This window comes from Trachinotus anak, unplaced genomic scaffold (genome assembly GCF_046630095.1).
Source record: "Trachinotus anak isolate AG129_WGS33_773 ecotype Australia unplaced genomic scaffold, CSIRO_AGI_Tana_v1 ptg000018l, whole genome shotgun sequence".
Taxonomy (NCBI): Eukaryota; Metazoa; Chordata; class Actinopteri; order Carangiformes; family Carangidae; genus Trachinotus; species Trachinotus anak.
In genome coordinates, this window is record NW_027273869.1 from 5945883 (window position 1) to 5963135 (window position 17253).

At 40.6% G+C, this 17253-nt stretch overlaps 1 protein-coding gene across 2 annotated transcripts; it reads right to left on the minus strand.

Annotated features, from left to right (window-relative positions):
- Nucleotides 1-570: 570 nt before the first annotated feature.
- Nucleotides 571-16163, minus strand: mapk11 (mitogen-activated protein kinase 11). Of its 2 annotated transcripts, XM_071502353.1 has the most exons (12): nt 15894-16145; nt 8602-8731; nt 8437-8495; nt 8106-8217; nt 7001-7030; nt 6568-6615; nt 6362-6476; nt 6197-6268; nt 5688-5767; nt 5376-5454; nt 4995-5168; nt 571-3701 (listed from the first exon to the last, which is right to left on the minus strand). In XM_071502353.1, the coding sequence occupies exons 1-12, from the start codon at nt 16004-16006 to the stop codon at nt 3628-3630; spliced, it is 1086 nt and encodes a 361-aa protein (XP_071358454.1). In that variant the 5' UTR covers nt 16007-16145; the 3' UTR covers nt 571-3627. The 2 variants fall into 2 exon arrangements, with proteins under 2 accessions (XP_071358454.1, XP_071358455.1); XM_071502354.1 differs by having other exon boundaries at nt 3483-3701; nt 6197-6476; nt 15894-16163.
- Between the last annotated feature and the right edge of the window lie 1090 nt (nt 16164-17253).

Here is a 17253-nt window from a genome sequence, read left to right on the forward strand (position 1 = left end):
CTCTCTGTAACAAAAGGGCTCTGGGCCTCTCCTCTGATCAGCTGACTGGTTTCTAGGTGTGAATAAAAATATAGCAGATTTCAGGTAAACACTCAGAGAGAACTGGTGTTCTCTCTGAGGCTCCTGTCCCGACCTGCTTTAAGTCCCGGTACCTTTCCGGAACCTCCCACACGGTAAACACTCAGAGAGAACACCAGATCCTGCAAGGTTGGATGGTGGGTCCAGGTGGGTGGGGCTTGGGGCATGGCTGAGAGCGGTGACTGTTGTGACATCACAAAGTTACAGAAGTCCTGACGGCTGGTTTTAAGGCTCAGTTTCTGAATACAGGCTGTGTGCGTTTCTCTGTGGACTGAGGCTTTGATACTTTCACAGTATTAATATAGAACCTAGACCTGCTTTATAATCAAAAAACACATGGACATCTTACTTTATATAATGTGGGATCTTTAACTGGAACCCAAATCATCAAAAAACAAACCAAAATCAGGATGTCCGTGTCCACATACCTTTGACCATACAGTGCATACAAGAATGACTGAATGTCACAGAGAACACGCACAACAAAAAACATGTTGACAAACAGAAATGATGGTGTTTATTCTGTTGAAGCCAAGACTTGCCAAGTCATGTTACCCGTTGATGATGAATGAGATGAATGAGAAAATCATCTGAGTCATTTGAAAATCAAGAGCTGACGTTCAGCTTAGTGATCTGAAACTCGTGGCTACAGCGGAATCACATGCCACCATGTATTCAAAAGACACTTCTAACTTGTAACATACATACACTGTATACATATACATTCGGTTTGCAGTTTGCTATTCAAATCCACACCACGTGTACAACATCCACATAAGCACATAACACTTTAACATTCAGAGCTCTAACACACTTTGACATTTGGCATCCAGTGTTAATGGACGAACTTGCACAAAAGGCTACATGTACCACGCCACTGTGAACCATTATGGAAAATATGGTTCAGACTATATGTCCTTTCTTATATTCTCAAAATGTTGATTGATGTTGATGTTTTAGTTGTACTAATGTTTCTTTGAGGTAGAAATAATCTAATTTCACTGAGTCAAACTTGAGTGTGAGCCAAAGCACCTCAGTTTTCCTTGCATGACAATAGAGTAACAAATCAAATACACACTAAATAGAGCTACTAGTGATGCTTCTTGCATTAAAAGGTCAATATGGCCAACTAACCTGTTTACACCTGCCATTAATACCCAACTTGAATTCAGACAGCACACACATAAAGTTTAAGAATGCATTTATATACAGCTGATTTAATCTAACTAGGTTATAGCTAACCTAGAATATTTGTTTTACACCTGTCTCCAATTTGTATGTAGACAGGATAAAGATCAAGAGTGCATCTGGTGCAGTCAGATATAAAACTGATTTAAGAACTTTTCATCTCATCTCACACTGGTATTTGTGAAATTCCCTAAAATTGACTTCTTATCAATTTGTTCATCTCACATCTGCAGCAAAGCAGCTTTTTAGCTAACATACAGTAAGCAGCAACCTCTGCTGCTACTTGTCACTAGAAGGTCAGTTAAGCTAAGAAATAAACCTAGAAAACTGCAATATCTAACTTGGGTTTAAGAATACATCTGCAGCAGGCAGATATATGTCTGCTCCTGATTTACAACCCTTTTACCTCCCACAATGTTAATGACCCTCCACTTTGCTTCTTGGTCTGTTGTTCATCTGCAGCCACTTGAACCTCAGATGACATTTTGTATTCTTAACACTGAAGTTAGTATTTTCATGCTGCTCTAACCAGGAGCTAACAGTTTAAGCAGTAGTACGTAGTAGTAAGTAGTTTGATGCATTCATTTGTGGTGGAATATATTTTAAACCACCACACTGAACGTGGTTTGAGGATAACTATCTTTTATCAGACCACACTGAAGATGCATGATAAGATGCATGCCAGACTGTATTTTGTCCATTCTTCTTCCAAGAACTTCATGGTATTTCCTTTGTCCTTTGACCTGTTGACATTTTCACTGTTTAGCTATAAAACATTTGGTCCATTGGCTCTGTGCAGTGTGGTTTTTACTCAACCAGATTATTTCTACCTCAGCAAAAAGTTTGTAGAACTAAAACTCCAGTCTGCTGCAAGTTGAATGACGCAATGTCAATGAGGAAGTCAACTATTTGTTGTAATAATCTGTATATGCATTGAGCTCATGCTGCTTATACAAATGTCACCTGTGAGGGGGTTCCTTATATGATTGTGGGTAAAATAATGTTGCACCAACCTAAGAAGTGCAGCAACACTGAAATACTCACAAATGAGGTAAAGAACATTCCCAGTGATTTAATACTGTGGTCACTAATGAATGTGTACAATCAGGATAGTTTCCTTTATAATACTCAGGCATCATGAAAACTGAAAAGAAGCTGCTGCAACATTAAAGGTCACTGGGGCGCTCCCTGGTTGCCACAAACAGTCAAATATCGCTGCTTAATGTGAATCATCAGTCGAACTGTTTGACCAGTCATTGTGTGGATGGAGCTGCATGTCCAGTGCTGTTACACACATTCTGGGAACTGTTTCTAACAGTTTACAAAATGCCTGTAATGTTAATTATTGTAAACACAAAGCATGGCTATAAGAGACACAGCAGAGAACTAGGGAAACCTGATGGCATGGTGCCAAAGCCAACAGGTGATCAGAAATCAGCCATGAGCAGAAACTGTATATGAGGAGCGAGGTCACACTGTAAACACAGACCTGCAGCACAGTCATTTTCTTCCAGCTTTGGCATGTCTCCCTTACCTTGCTAATTAATAGCACAGTTGGTGTTTACTATTCTGTAAACAGAAGAGGATGATTTTCATCTGAGGAAGAAGAGCAGAATTTTTTTTTGTTTGCTTGTGTAATATATTTTTTACTGCACGGAAAAGATAAATCGGTTGAAAGTTGGTCGCGGTCCTGGTAACGCCTCTCTCTGACCCTCACACTGATTCAGTACCGGTTTGGCAGATGCAATAAGCAGTCTTAATGGTTATAGTACAGTACCAGTAATATGCTCTAATAATAAAATGCACAAAAATCATGCAGTAGTATGCAGGCTAAAGCTGTTCTGTGACATGATGTGACATTGCTGCAAGCCTTTAAACATGAATTCCATATATGTAAGCAGCGACTGCTTATGAGATTCGTCATGATGAGGGACCAGATGGTGTTCCTGTCGTTGCTTTGGAAATTCTAGTGTGCGTTTTTTCTTCCTTCGATACCCTTCGATCAGTCAGTAAGCACAGTTCAGTTCCTTAAAGTTACTCCCTCATATGAATCCTCACATTCTCTGTGATCCCTGACGTTGTTGAGTTGAACTGTTCCTCATTTTAACCTCACCACAGTGGAAACATAAGAGGAAGCAACTTTCTGCACTGGAGAGATCCTTCTATCTTGTTCTAAAATGCTCCCTGTAATTGTAATGTCCGCATCTGATCCTGTGGAGACCGTCCCACCCTGCTGCTCAAATACACTCATGACAGGCAATAGAACACAGTCACACTGAGCAGGGGCTTTCTTGCCACAGTCCTTCTCCCACTCACTGAGTACGCCGTCCTTCTCCAGGTAGAGGTAGAGCAGGGGGAGGCTTACTGCTCCACCTGAAGGCTATCAGTCTTGCTGCCGGATTCTTTGAAGCTGCTCACCTCTTCAAATACCAACTCTGTGCACATACGTGTGAGAGAATAAAGGGAGGAGAAGCTGTGTTAGGGGCTGAAACAGTTTGTTTAAACAGTGAAACTGCAAAAGCATTACCTTGACATTTTATTGTCAAAACAAATTGTCCTATATTTTACACTATTCTGTTGTTTTAGTTGAAGTGTTTATATGCCTAATAAGATATATTTGTGGTTTTAAGACCCAAAAACCATTTCAATGTAGTTTTACATCTCTTCTCTCTGGCTTCTCTCTGGAGCCCTAGTAACAGCTCAATAAGCCAATCAGAAGAGAGGGCTTGGGGCATGGCTGAGAGCAGCGACTGCTTTGTTGTGACATCACAAAGTTACAGAAGTCCTGACGGCTGGTTTTAAGGCTCAGTTTCTGAATACAGGCTGTGTGCATTTCTCTGTGGACTGAGGCTTTGATACTTTCACAGTATTAATATAGAACCTAGACCTGCTTTATACTCATCTTTAACTGGAACCCAAAACATCAAAAACAAACAAAAAAAAACTAAACCAAAATAGAGACGTCCGTGTCCACACACCTTTGACCATACAGTGCATAAAAGAATGACTGAATTTCACCGAGAACATGCACGACAAAAAAATATGTTGACAAACAGAAATGATGGTGTTTATTTTGTTGAAGCCAAGACTTAGCAAGAACCTTGACCTGCTTTATAACCCAAAAAGACATGGATATCCCACTTTATACAATATGGGACCTTTAAATGTGAAAACCAAGATATTTCTGCTGCAAGCTTTATTCCATGCTATTATATTTGTGCTTGCTCAGATAGCTATACTAGTCTATCAAAGAAACTCAATGTTAAGATGCAAACAAGGCAGAATTATCCACCGTGACTCACATAATCTCTTGGGCATTTCATAAACTCCCTGATGAACTGAAGCGTAATGATATTAATGACATTACAAATTGCAACATCTAAAAAACCCATATAACTTAAAGTCAGCGTTCTTACAGCACCCATGCAAGCTTTAACTCATCATTGCACAATGTGAAAGGCTATACAGCTTGAGGTTCACTTTGGATCTGTTGCATCAGTTTGTGCAACTTCTGCCTCTGCGAATCAAAAACTGCCCAACTCAAACTGTTTATAAAAGGAAGTGAGAGCATTCATTAGAAGGAAACTGAGAAGCAGTCAACGGCTGGACATTTTAAAGTACCATGGATATGCTGCAATCATGCTGTGTTTTTAATTTTGTCTTGCTGTCTAGTGCAAATGCATGCTGTGTTGCACTATCCATTGTGTGACTTCAAATCAGAGCTATACCTTTCCATTCTTCCAGAGTTCGGTCTTTGCTCTCCAGTGTTTGATCGTAAGGCGGGGCCTCTGGCTCGTCGTCTGGATCGTGGTACTGTGAGAAGTAGGGGTGTGACAGGGCCTCACTGGCCGAGATCCTCCCATCACAGTCCAGAACCAACATACGCTTCAACAGATCAACAGCTAACAGAGACAGAAACAGACTGACTGGTGAAAGAGGGCTTGGACATGGTAAAAGAAAAACAGGTTTAAACCCAAAGGACCAAACCTGTATAACTGAATTTCTAATTTGCAATAGAGAGGGAGCAACTTGAGCTTTAACAGCCTCTGTAACAAGACTTGCAACTGAATTTAAGAGTTTGGTAATCAAATCTGCAGAGCAGCACCCACCTAGTGGATTCGCTCCTCTAAAGATCTTTTCCAGGTCCTGCTGGGGCATGAAGGGCAGAGACTGGATGTACTTCTGTGCCTGAAAATAGAGACCGGCTTTCAACTCGTGGCGAGTGACAATGCGGATCATTTGGTGTCAAACAGTCAGTGATCGATCACCCAGCGCTCACACATATTGACCATTCAATCAACAGCATTGTCAGTGTAATGACTGATGAATTAGAACAGGTTGCTTTCATCAGTGGAGGCAATTATAGAGTTACTGAAGTTACTGTTACCAATCATCCCTCTATTCATTCTTCCTTCCCTTACATGTTCAGAGCAGATCTTCTTCAGTAACTCAGGTGTCGGAGTCCCAACCACCTCCATGATTCTCTTCAGCTGGTCAATATCTCAGAGAGGGAGGGGTCAAGGGCCATCGAGATTTGTGAAAAGTCACAGACCTGCAGGATTTGACTCATAATGTCTTGTCACATAGGAAATAAACTAAGACAGAAACTCTACTTGCTGAAAACAGCAGAGAGTCAACTGGTCTTCTCTAGACAGCACAAGTGCCACAACATACAAAGATCAGTAAATCAAATTCGTTTTAGCTCTGCTCATGCAACAACCTAGATAATTCAGCCCTTTGTGATCAAACCTATTCACTCCCCACTTCTCTCTATTGATGCACCTCCCCTTCAGAAAGGCCTGGGATTGTAATGCAAATCCGCAGGAGGTCTGCTTCCACAGGCCACGTTACAGAGGTAATGGATTGTTGATGGTATGAGGGAGAACAGCTGCAAATTGCGGTGGACTCATGCCATGCTGATAAAGGATACAGTCAGTGCCAGGGAAAAGGACTTTTCCCTTCAGTAGCTCTCCCATAATGCATCCCACAGACCAAATATCAACTGGAACAGAAAACCAGAGGTTTAATCTTTCATCTAACACTAAAAAAGATACCAAAAAAGCTTGAAAATGTCTATAGCTTGATGGCATCTCACCATTCTGATTGTAGTGCATCCAGTTCAGCATGATCTCCGGCGCTCGATACCAGCGAGTCGCCACATACCCTGTCATCTCGTCATCTGTCTGTCTGGCCAATCCAAAGTCAAGAATCTGTAGAACAGGTTAGTTTTTCTAAGTGATGGGGTTCATGCTGTAGGTTGTAGTAAAGGATTTGCAGATTTAAAGTGAAGGTCAGTCTTACCCTCAGCTCACAGTCCTCATTTACTGCCACATTACTTGGCTTGAGGTCCTGGAAAAGAGAGTAGAGCAGACAAAGGGGGAGAGAAGCATGGTTAGAATAAAGATCTGCAGAGACAGGGATGGATATGAATACAAAACTGCAAAACAACTCACACTCTGTTTGTTAATTTCACTGCATTTATACAGAGCATATGAGGCATAGAAAGTAAAAGAGTAAGAGTATTTCACTCAGTCTAGACATCACATATATTTAATGAAGAGTCAGAATAAGATGATTAGATGGATGATTTTTCCAACCTTAAAGCTACTTTAGAGGAATTACTGCTGTCTTTAAAAAAAAAGACAGTTTTTCCATTTTGAATTAGGTAAGTGCTGCAACAATCTCTCAGACCTGATGGTCAAAACGACAAGAAGAGCAAAGATAAGGCACTCACTCTGTGGATCAATCCCGCTGAATGGATGTACTGTTTGACAGGCAGTGGGGTGGGGCAGGAGGATGGGAGGAGGAGAGAGAGGACATAAAGAGAGACATGGGTCAACAGTGCAGTTCACCATATTAGCCCCTGCCGAAGGGAAGACTGCCTTTGTGTGTCCCATGGTAACCGAACAGACGGCCAGCTCTGCTAGACTGATTCAGTGTTAGCAGGCACTAACACTGGACACAATTCACAAAGAACAGCATAATGTCAATTTGAATATACTGTAACAGTCGAGTGTTTGTGCAACACAGACTATGGTTTCCAATTCTGACAGACTGCTGACAGACTTATTTCACATCAAGCAGTTTGTACCTCATTTCCAACCAGAAGTTCTTGTTTACCAGAGGATGATGAAAGAATTTAGCTTATAAATTAGGATTTAAAATGATAAAAAAAAGAATATATTAAGTCAGCTTCAGCACCTAAACATTATGCTGCAACTGAGCATGCTTGAAAGCTAGTTAGCAAACAAATTTGCAAATCCACACAGTTCACTAAAAGAAATGGATAAATAGCTCAAACACTTTAGGTTGCTTAAAGAGACAAATTACATTGCGAAAGTAACAAATAAATAGTTGAAATAGTTCGCTAAAAGTGATGGATAAGCAGTTAAAATAGGCTACCTAGCTAAAAGTAATGAATAAATAGTGTAAAAAGTTAGGTAATGGTACCAAATAATTGAAATACTTTCTAAAATTAATGGATAATTGTTTGAAAACATTAGCTAGCTAAAATGAATGATGAAAGTGTCCAAATATTTATAGTTAATAATTTGATTGATTGAAAGTTATGGCTAAATGGTTTAAATTTCAAACTACTGCCACTTCAAGTTAGTAGTTCGAAGGCAAACTTGACCAAATTGACCTAAACACTGACACTTACACATAATAATCCAGATGTAATGAGTAGAGTTTAAAATGAGATCAAATTAAATCATTTGGTACATGAGCTCATCTCATCAGAAATAAACAATTGGAAACCACTGACACTGTTTACATACTAACACATGCTGTATACAATGTTAAATTTAGAGTGGCATACAGCAAGTGGAGTAAATTACCTTGAGGCCACGGAGGAGCTGGTAAATTAAGAACTGCACGTGCTCGTCTGACAGCCTCTGAAATTTAACGATGTTATTGAGGTCTGCACCCATCAGGTTAGTCACCAGGTAGCTGGAAAAGGGGAAAGTGTGTGTATGAGTCAGTGGGGAGGGTTGGGGGAGCTTCAGTTAGAGGAGAACATGGTGACGCTGCCATGGCAACCGTCATCTCTACATGAATAAAATCCCCAGGATTGAATCCATCACCCTCGCAATGCTCTTCAATAACAGAATCATTGGATTTTTGGTAAAAAGTGGACAGGTGTAAATCTTGTAGTGAACATCAACTTACAGTTCATTGAAGTCTTCTAATGTTGCAGCAGGTGTGAAGACATCCAGCAGCCCTATTACCTGCAGCGACAGAAACAAAGACAAGCAGAGCAGATCAATAACAGAGCCGAAACATGCAGAAGGCTGCGTCTGTCTGTCTCGGGATATTTTCATAAGGAGCACTAACATTCTCATGTTTCATGTGCTTGAGCAGCCTGAGTTCCCGGTACGAGCGGCGGCTATGGATCAGAGACTGAAAAGGCCTGGACAGTTTCTTCACCGCAACCTTCTGCCTTAAGACCACATCATACGCCGAACTGGAGGGAAAACAGAGAGAAATATATGTTAAAAATGTGACTCTATGTACATCAATTGACATGATTTTCAAAGGTAACTATTTTTATTTAATTAATACCATGTTGCTTTTGTTGGAAGTCGCCAACCTGTGATACCAAAGCTACATTTTAAAGGTATAATGTGTAAGATCACGCTATCCACATCTATAGGTGACAGACAGGCAAACTCCACTGGCTGTGGGAAAGGGGTCAATCAGCTTTTATAAACATTTTTATCCCTTCAAACATCAGGTGACAGAAAGCCCACATATTTGTGATAAATGTCTAAGATTGTAAAGAGAGGCGCACAGAACGGTGGAGAGAGAGGGCGAGTGAAAGAGGATGTGGTGGAACACGGGAAGTGAGGATACCAGACATTGTAAAAGCACGGTGGTTTATTTAATCTCCTTTTGAAATGTAAACGTCATTTCACATATCGAGCCCTGCTGCTGCTGATTATGATGCCACTGCCTTTATGGTGCCAATGTCTTTTCAGCCTTGCCAGCTTTTCAACACTTGCACTAATAATAATACAACCATCAGAGAGCGGAACAGACAAACAGGAAGGAAACATGAGCGAGCATTGAGAAATGCTGTTTAGTACTGCAGAAACAGCAAGAAGCAAGAAGTGAAACGAGAGGTTATTTAAAGAAGGGTAAGGGTGAACAATGAAAAGATTCATGCTGTATGTTTAGAATGGACTCAATTTATGGTATAATGTGACCATTAGTTTATATGAGTGATTTCTCATCACTTTAAGGGAAACACCCATTGCATTTTTTATTGAGTAAAAAAATGTAAGCCTCACCTGCTTACTCCAAAACCACATTTTCATTGTTTTTATTATCAGTACTATATAGCCATTTCAAGAAGCCATCATGCCACTGTAAAGGAGACCAATGTAAATGTTTGACCTTTTAGAAAAAACAGCAGTGGCTGCATGACAAGTAATGAAAATGTGGCGAAAGGAACCACACGATATGGAAGTGGGTGGTATGGAAAAAAATCTCATATCTCCGTCAGCATAATGAAAAATGTGAAATCTGTTTTCAATTTAGTAACACTTATGGTTAAAATAAACAGAAGGTCTGTTTTGGGCTAATCTGGTGCCAATTCCAGCTGACACTGGGTGAGTGTACACCCTGGACAGGTCGCCAGTGTAGGGACTGGGAGGAAGCTGGAGTGCCCAGAGGAAACCCACATAGGCACGAGGAGAACATGCAAACTCCAGCCGACCGGCAGATTTGAACCCTTCTTGCTTTGAGGCGACACTGCTAACCACTATACTGCACCACCTTAAACAAATAAACAAATAACCATATATTACAAATAATAAACAATCATATAAAATACAATATGATTAAGACATGAAGCAAGCAGTCCAGCTAAGTTATTTGCACACTAAGCCAATCTCTGACAGTGTCAAATCGTATCTCGTCTTTGATCCTCTCAAAAACTCAATGCTTCAAGTCTTTATGTTAACCTAAGCTAACCATCTCCTGTATCATAATATTTAACATGTAGATGTGTAACTGGTTAGTGTCTAGCTTTGCATGCATTGTGTTTTGATGAAGAGGCCAGAACCAGGATACTACTGGAGGCAATCTTCGTTTTTGTGCCAAAGAGGTAAGAAGCAAAATCCTCCAGCCATCTATGTTCATGTAACTTAGCCACTCTCCTGTGGAGTACAACAGCAAAAGGGAAGAGGTAAACGTGGAAGACCCCCTCTAAAATGTCGTCTTATTATTTTTATTTATATCTTTTTAATTTCAATCTGTGCATGCCCAGGTTGCAGGTAAAGCTAAAGTATAAAAGGGGTCCATGCAGACCCAGAAACACAACCCAGCCATCTGGTCTGACTGTATTTTATTTGGGCCCTTTTTCAACGCCATCTGTACTCTGTATAATGTATCCAAACCATCCATGGAGGGGGCTGTGTAACCTTCAATTATTGTAAATGAGGGGTCTTTTTTAAAGTGATGTGAGGGGCCCGTTGTACATTTTTTCCATTGAGCCTAATAAATGATGCAAAAAATTCTGTTCCTAGCTCACTCTAAATATTACTGTATCATTTCATGATGAGCTGTAATGCTCACATGCTTGAATAAACTACACTCTTGTATGCTTGAGCGCATCCATGTGGCTCTCTGGTTTGACATCACCCGCTGCCAGCCCGCATGTCCCCACCGGGCTTCAGCCAGGACAGCAGCCAGTCTCCTCCGACTCTGACATCAACCAGGACTCACACACATACCTTCCTCCCTGCCATCTTCCATACATGGGTCTGACTGCACCACTCTCAGCACACACAGCTGAGCCAAGGCATTGATTTCTCTCCTCTCACTATTTTTTTTATTTTTTTATATTCCAGCTCTTAATGCACCTCCGGTTTCAAGTATGGTGGGGCCGGGGTGTGGGGGTGGGGGGTTAAGTAATATCTAATGTGAGATAATGTGAGATGATTTAAAGTCCCTCCAAGGGAAACTGTGTTTATGTACATTTTCTGTAATCATCACAGTTTAGAAGATGGAATACATTTGCGGGTGTTTTGCTTTAAAAATGATCTACAAACAATTATTTCATAATCAAACTAGCTGCTGATTAAAGGTCCCATACTGTATATTGTGAGGTTTCCATATCTTTTGTATTATAAAGCAGGACTAGGTTCTACATTAATAATGTCAAAGAATCAAAGCGCTCAGTCCACATGGAAAGGCTACATGTAGTATTCAGAAACTGAGCCTTAAAACGAGCCGTCAGGACTTCCGTAACTTTGTGATGTCACAGCTACAATCACTGGCCTTCGCTACGCCCCCAGCACGGTCCACCCAGACCCACCAACAAACCTTGCACGATTTGGTTTCTCTCAGTGTTTACCGGAAATCTGCTATATTTTTATTCAGTCACTCAGAAACAGTCAGCCAATCAGAAGAGAGGCTCTGAGACTCACTTCTGATTGGCTGACTGATGTGATGTTACTAAAGCTCCAGAGAGAAGCCTGAGAGAGGAGATGTAAAACACTGAGATATTTTTGGTACTTAAACCACAAATACATCTTCTTACGGTTATCAAAACATCAAATAAAACACTGCAAATGTGTAAAATATGGGACCTTTAAATGAGTCAATTGACTAATCGATTAATTGTTTAATTGCTACACAAAATATTGGACTATGTCTTTAAGTACTACACTCCCCCAACGCTAACATTATAGCCCACATACATCTGTGTCTATTAAAGTGCACTTATGTTAAATGATCAATGTAAATGATCCAATTACAGTCCGCAACAAACAAGAACCCCGACTCTGTGTATCAGATTTCCAATCAAAAATCTGACAAGCAGCGACACGACATGTTTGACAGGAGAATATGAAACAGTCATGTTTTATTCATAGTTACCCAAATGACAGACTTCATGCCAAATTTCTGGATTACTGAACAGATGTTACATATGCAGACATGAGATGAAAGCAGCCTTGATCAGCTTAATGCATATTCTCTGTTGATGTTCAGTCTCGATTGGTCCAATATTGGCCCAGTTTTTGTCTCAAGAAACAGAAGCAGAAAAGAGACTATTTAATAGGATTATGACTTTATGACAGGAAGCTGAGAAGACAATGAATCTGGATTAGGCTAGTCTGCCAAACTTTTTGTCTCATGACTTATCAAAATTCAAGACGCACTGTGTGTTAAATTATTAAGTAAGCTTTGTATTTATGATGCTTCTCTCTCTTGTGTTTGTGCTTTGCAGCTCTATAATCTCCATAGTCATTCCTTACAAGCGAATATACTCTCTTACACTGTTTCTGTGTCTTTTGGTTCTCCCTCTCCCAAGGGTGATTGGGGTATAACATCTTAAGTTCTAGCTATAATAGATTATACGAGCGTGTCAGAACCTTGACCTCAGGCTCGCTGTCTCAAGAGGGTTGGCCGAGAGAACAAGCAGCTATTTGTGATAAATGATGAGAGCTGTTTTACTGTGTATCTCAAGCAGTAGACTATAAGACTAACCCCCCCCATCACGAAAACACACATACAGATGTCATACTCTCAACTCCCATCCCCCCAGGAATTTACGAACCAAATCTTGCCATGAGAAAGTCAGTGACAATGGCTTGAGATCAACATTAACAATGCAGGGCAGTGCTGGGTGGTGTGTGGAGGAAGGTCTTTGTGGGTGTGTATAATTTAAAAAAGCATAGTAGTAACTTCAGGCATTTCACAAAGTCCTAGGCATTATGGGATGTTCATAGATATGATGCCTTGAGAAACAGACAGGAGGAGGAAAACACCTGCTAATCCTGAAATCTTTGTCTGCAGTCTGTCACATTCTTCTCATTATTCCAAACAAACCAGACCAGCTTCATTAATTTGAAAAAATAGAAATTGCAATAGGATTTTTTTCAAAATTAAATCCATGTATTGAGTCAGCTGTAACACCTGGACACCATGTGTTGCAACTGAAAGTGCATGAAAATTGGTAAGATAGCAAGCGGAGAAGTTGCAGTTAGCTTAGACTGAATAAACTCAGTTCAAATAGTTACCTAAAAGTAATACATACGTTTGCTAAAAAGTAATGAATAAATGGTCTAAACAGTTAGCTAAAAGTACTGGACAAATTATTGGAACATTCTGTTTCTGCCAGTCAGTGTTTTCTATAATTAACAGTGTTAGGAAAAATAACCATCCACTTTAAAATCAGATTCAGAACATGAGCAGTGGAGTCAATGAGGGGTAATGGCTCACAAATGAAAAGCTCTTATACTGATCAGTGTTTAGTTGTATTATGACACTCAGCACTAATTTATCATCAAGGAGGGACTAAAGAGACTCCACAATGCTTGCCCTGACTTCATGCTTGGTATAGTCCTACACATGATCCTATTATGAAACCAGAGAAGTTCCAGAAAGTGCCATTCAGGGAAATGAAAATTGTTTCCATTACACAGATTGTCTGAACCTTTACAGATAATGGTAACAATTGTGAATGCCTCTGAATGCATCTTCATGTAACACTGAATGGATGCACTGAAAATACTACACATGAGAATCAAACTTTAACCTCAGCAGTATTGCAGAAACTCCCATGTTCATATAACCTTGAATCAGCCGAAAGCAAAGTTGTGATCCTGATCCACCTCTCTAAGTTTTTGCTCTCATGCTTTTCTGAGCACAGCATTAAAGTTGCAATAAAGGCTAGATGTCTATTATGCATAAAACACTCATGTGAGAGCCTGAATCATCAAGTTGAGCTCCAACAGAGAACCACAACCCATCTGCTGCTAAGTCATGAAGTCTTAATTATTATCTGACTTGACAGGAACATGGCTTAGTTTAATGTTTGATTCACATTCTGGACACCCATGCTGCAAATGCATGGGTGGCACTTTCCTATGCCACCACAAAAAACGCACTCCCACACTTCTGTAACAAAAACTATGGACACTTTTTCACCTGCACAGAGAAAACCCAAACAGAAAATTGTCTCCGAACCAGCACAGAGCGAGTGCTCTTGGAGAAAAATGCGTTGAAGCCATTTAGCAAATTTTCAGGAGCAGGACTACACCTCAACCACACCTCTTCCGGCAATCTCATAAATACTGACCCTCTTCTCCTCTTTCGCACTTGTATTCTGCACACCCCCACCCCACTCCACCCAATCTTTCTGGTTTCTTCTCTCTCTCTCTTTCTCTCTCTTGTAGATCCCTGAGGGGGTTCGCTGCTGCCTGGGCGCTGCGATGGATTTCCCTACGAAGCCTCCCCACACCACATCCAAAAATCAAGAAAGAAACTGCAAAAACACATTCATCCTTTCAAACATACCCTGTTGATGGAGTGGTCCTTGCTAGTGAAATTTGTACAAAGAGTTGCAGGATTTGAGAAATTATAATCTTGCAAAGTTGGCCCAATTTTTTAAAAAGCGTTTTTAAGTGTTTGTCCAAAGCTTTGTGTAAATAGTGGGAGTTTCTCTACACAGTCCACGGCTTGGCTCATGCTGCTAGTATCAATCAGTTGTTTGTGAAAGATTTTCTGGCAGCATCTGGCTTAAGACTTCTCACTGCCTTTATGAATGTGCCAAAATGCAAGGTTGCATAAAGCAGCCTTAACATCTTATTCATGTCTTGAAAATGTGATTGTTCCTCTGGGACCAATCATCTGAAAACACAAACCATTTCTCTCTACATTTCCTTAGGTAACCATCAGCCTGCTATTAAAAACTTAATTAATATCGAGTCTTGGAGGTGGTTATCATCACAACACATTGCCATGGCAACGGGATCCCACCACCTGATACAGATTGGTCCAAAATTAAATCAAAGCAAACATTTTGCAAGGTTGTATGTCTGCATCCATACAGAGAGGAGGGTGGGTGTGCAGGTTTATGCCAGGAATATGATATATGATGATGATGATGATGATGATGCATTCACCTACTGCAGGATTCAAGGTGTCAGACTTGCATTATGACATCAACTGAGAGCAGCTGTGCCTGGGTTTTCCCACTCCAGATGTGGCATGCATCTTTAGGGTCCCACTAGACTAACCTCTACAGAGTTGCTCCTCATATTTATAGGTGCACAGAGACTGTGTGTGTGTGTGTGTGTGTGTGTGTGTGTGTGTGTGGCAGGGGGTGGGGGGTTGGGGGGTGGAGGGGTATTTGGGAAATTCCTCTACTGACACTGTCTCATTCTTTCATTTCCTGCCAGTCATATAGGAGCAGCAGACAGTGAGCTGCGGGTTAAAAACAAGTCCAGCGGAAGGTTCTGTCTGTCTACATGTCTGACAACAGCACATAAAGAAATGTTATTCATCCGCATATTAAAACATAAAATTATTGCTATTACATGATGTTTTTCCCCAAATATCGACCCCGTAGCCGCAGAGGCAATGGGATAATGATAATACGCCGGTAATAACAACAATGACAACAATAAAACCCAATAATCGGTTCCCACGGGCAGCTTCATCCTGACACAGCCGACGTGTACGCGTCGCTTCCCTGGTGCATCATCACCAGCGTTCGGTAAATGTTATGGCTGTGCAGCCTCGCCCCGACACCCGCCCTACACACACACACACACACACACACACACACACACACACACACACACACACACACACACACAAGCACAAACACTCACCACACAGATCCATAGGCTCCGGAGCCCACCGGCGTCAGGTTCTGGTACCGTTCCGGAACCTCCCACACAGTCTTGTTAAGCTCCTGCCGGTAAAATCCCGGTCTGGCGGACATCTCCCCGAGCCGTCGGGGTGCGCAACAAAGGGAAGAATGGAGAACGGAGAACCGAGATGTAGGGAGTAAAACGGTAGATGGGGTCGGCGTCTGCTTAGGCGAGCTGCTGCTGCTGCTGCTGCACGCACCGCACCGCACCGGCCACAGCCTGGCTCTCTCTCTCTCTCTCTCTCTCTCTCTCTCTCTCTCTCACTCTCACTCTCACTCACACCCCCTTCTTCCTGTGTCAAAAAGTTGATATAATAGACTGTCATAATCATAACAGCAATATAAAACGTGTATTATATTATATTATATTATATTATATTATATTATATTATATTATATTATATTATATTATATTATATTATATTATATTATATATTTTATTATATTATATACAACTGATATAAACATACACAGGCTATGTTGTGTCTGCCTCAGAATGTTAAGGTGCACAAAGACTGTGTGATTCTTCCCTGTGGGTTTAACATCAATCCCTGAAGGACCCCTCTCACGTTAGACAGTTCAATTATAGTGATTAATTAATTGTTAATATAATATTTGTTAAACTATGTGACTAATGGTCCTTTCAATTACATGTTCAGTTTTTAGTATATCTTCGTATATATTTTAGTATATATTAAGTATATCTAAAAACAGTAAGTAGCAAGGTGCCCTGATGAAAAGCACTCTATAATTCAATTTTATGCATTTTTGCGCAAAACAAGAAGTGTGGATGTTGTGCCCAAAACACACTGAAAACAAATTTAAAATAGATTTTTAAGGACCAGTTTGACTATTACTACTACAGCACTGCAGTTCACTGGAATAATCTGAGGATTGTGATGGAGGCCACAATGTTTAGTGATACATAACAAGGATAAGTTGGTAAAACGCTCCTAATATTAAGGAAATATATTATTACATGTTTTCCTTAGGACTTTGTACAAAAATAGACACAAAACCAAACACTGACACCAATCATGACTCAACACAATCAACACAAAGACATTCACATGGTAGGAATTGGCAAACAAAACTAAACTGTAATAATTGTATTGTGTACTTACTGGCATCTAGTGGTTAAGATGTGATAGTGCAATAGGTGTTGGCAGGCGCTCACAACTTCAAAGGGCAGTTTGAGGGTTAAGACTAGGTTTTAAGGTTAAGGGTGCTTATCTGAGACGATTAGTATTATACTTTCCACATCCATGAGTATGCCATGGTCTGCATGATGTAAATTTCACCATAAAAGAGTGTCTGCA